Source organism: Morchella sextelata (genome assembly GCF_020137385.1).
Source record: "Morchella sextelata strain SCLS chromosome Unknown scls_9, whole genome shotgun sequence".
Lineage (NCBI taxonomy): Eukaryota > Fungi > Ascomycota > Pezizomycetes > Pezizales > Morchellaceae > Morchella > Morchella sextelata.
In genome coordinates, this window is record NW_025408624.1 from 761,977 (window position 1) to 764,425 (window position 2,449).

At 46.8% G+C, this 2,449-nt stretch overlaps 1 protein-coding gene across 1 annotated transcript; it reads left to right on the forward strand.

The window, feature by feature from the left end:
* Nucleotides 1–422: 422 nt before the first annotated feature.
* Nucleotides 423–1,769, forward strand: H6S33_012884 (uncharacterized protein; the record flags this gene model as incomplete). The annotated part of the gene is made up of 4 exons (XM_044844232.1): nucleotides 423–435; nucleotides 487–577; nucleotides 648–1,552; nucleotides 1,612–1,769. The coding sequence occupies 4 exons, from the start codon at nucleotides 423–425 to the stop codon at nucleotides 1,767–1,769; spliced, it is 1,167 nt and encodes a 388-aa protein (XP_044694593.1).
* Nucleotides 1,770–2,449: the final 680 nt, after the last annotated feature.

Below are 2,449 nucleotides of genomic sequence, written 5' to 3' on the forward strand. Positions count from 1 at the left end.
CACCGAATTCCGTGGTGATTTGATGGTTTAGCGCGCGCTGCATCTTGAAACGCTCGATTTTATACCATGCTACTGGATCATAGAGTACCAATGGAAGGGGGGAAATTATCCATCGAAAACTCCTATGATTTACGTCTCCCAGTCAGAGTCTGTGTTTTGAGCCTCAAATTCAGCGATCAATGATTTTGCAAGAGGCGACATGAAGGCCGTCAATAATACATAACAAATCCCCTATTACTATCAGTATACTTGGATTGACTCATAATGAAGACTGGAACCTAGAGTCATTTATCCTGTGCATAATTGGCCACCCGCTCTACGAAATCCATTTAACGCGTTGCGATCAGCGCGTCACGTCGCCCCTTCCAGCCCAGTAACAACCTCACCTCCATTCCACCCTAACACGAGAGAATAACGCAAATATGGGTATTAAAGGTAAGTAACAATGCCAAGTATCTCCAATGCTCAGGTTCTGATTCTCCTTAGGGCTCTTCCAGGTCATTTCAGACAACGCCCCCGACGCCATCAAGCATGGAGATATCAAGCAGCAATTCGGCCGCAAGGTCGCCATCGATGCGTACGTTCTACCTAAGCCCTTTCCTAAAAGAGAAGTAGAGAAAGAACGCAATATCTGACTCCAAATACAGTTCTATGAGCATTTACAGTTTTCTCATCGCCGTGCGCTCCGACGGCCAAATGCTGACCTCCGAATCCGGCGAGACGACTTCCCATTTGATGGGAATCTTCTACCGCACGCTGAGAATCATTGACAACGGTATCAAGCCCCTCTACGTCTTCGACGGCAAGCCTCCTACCCTCAAGTCCGGCGAACTCGCCAAACGTACCGCGCGCAAAGCCGAGGCTACCGAGGCCCTCAAAGACGCAAAAGAGACAGGTACAGCAGAGGACATTGAGAAGTTCTCGCGCAGAACCGTAAGAGTCACTCGCGAGCATAACGAAGAATGTAAGCGCCTGCTCAAGCTTATGGGTGTGCCGTATATCGATGCGCCTTGCGAGGCTGAGGCGCAGTGTGCTGTGCTTGCGAAGGCTGGGAAGGTGTATGCGGCCGCGTCAGATGATATGGATACATTGTGCTTTGAGACGCCGATTCTGCTAAAGAAGCTCATGTTGAGTGAGCAGAAGAAGGAGCCCGTGCAGGAGATTGATCTGCAGAAGGCGATGGATGGGCTAGGGTTCGATCGTGCGCAGTTTATCGATCTGTGTATTCTCCTCGGATGCGATTATTGCGAAACCATCCCAAAGGTTGGGCCGACGACGGCGCTGAAGCTAATCAAGGAACACAAGAGCATTGAGAAAGTCCTTGAGCACTTGGGACCTAAATACGCGGTCCCGGAAGACTGGCCGTACCAGGACGCCCGTGAATTGTTCTTCAAGCCCGAGGTTATTGACGCTGAAGAATGTGACTTCAAGTGGGAGCCACCAGATGTTGATGGATTGATCAAGTTTTTGGTACAAGAGAAAGGGTTCGCCGAGGAAAGAGTCAGGAGCGGAGTCGCAAAGCTGAACAAGAACCTCAAGAGCACTACACAGTGTATGTCTATCCTTCTTTACACATGCATGGCAAGTTCGTTATACTAACACGGGATATAGCACGCATGAACGACTTCTTTAAGCCAGTCCCTAAAACGGCAGAGGAGCTTGCACTCATCAAAAAGAAAAACGAAGAGAAAGCGGCCGAAAAAAAGAGAAAACAGAGGCAAGAACAGGCGGCAAAGAAGGGTGCGAAGAAGCCCAAACTGGGATCATAAGCTCGTAGAGGGAGAGAGGATGGCAATGAGTGGAAGACGATATCTAGTTCCTTGTAATTTTACCAATATTGTTATTGACATGAATGATGCTCTTGTATGATGGACATTGGCGTGGAATATCAAAATTAAAACAAAAAATAACCTTAATACTCGAGGGAGATGCAATTACAGCCTTGCCCTCTTTGTGCATATCCGGAGCAATAAAACATATTTTATCATCGTCTTATTCGGGTGACCAAAATTGCGCTAATCTGATCGCTCAAGTTTAAGGTGTAGAGTGCACAATTACTATTCTTTCCAATCAGTCACCCAGACACAATAACTAAAAAATAAAACAAACTAGTATTGAGTTCGGTATCTGGGATTCCCACATGGTCTCCCACTGTAGTACTAACCAGACGATACAACGCTTAGAGATAGCAGAGCTGACGGGATGCATCGTTTTCATTGTTCTATGACCGAACACGGAAGCGATGTGTTGGGGTGTGATTATATACAATTTTCGAGTGATCTGTTGTGATGGAAATGAGCGGTTTTACTCCAAGTCAAATCATACCAGCGTTAAGAAAGCCAAAAACTCGGCCTTCGCTGTGATTTCATGTACAGTATCCGGTAGAATTATTGCGAAAGCCAGAACTAAAAGGGTGGGTTTCTTGACCTGTGCTCACTGCAAAAATTCC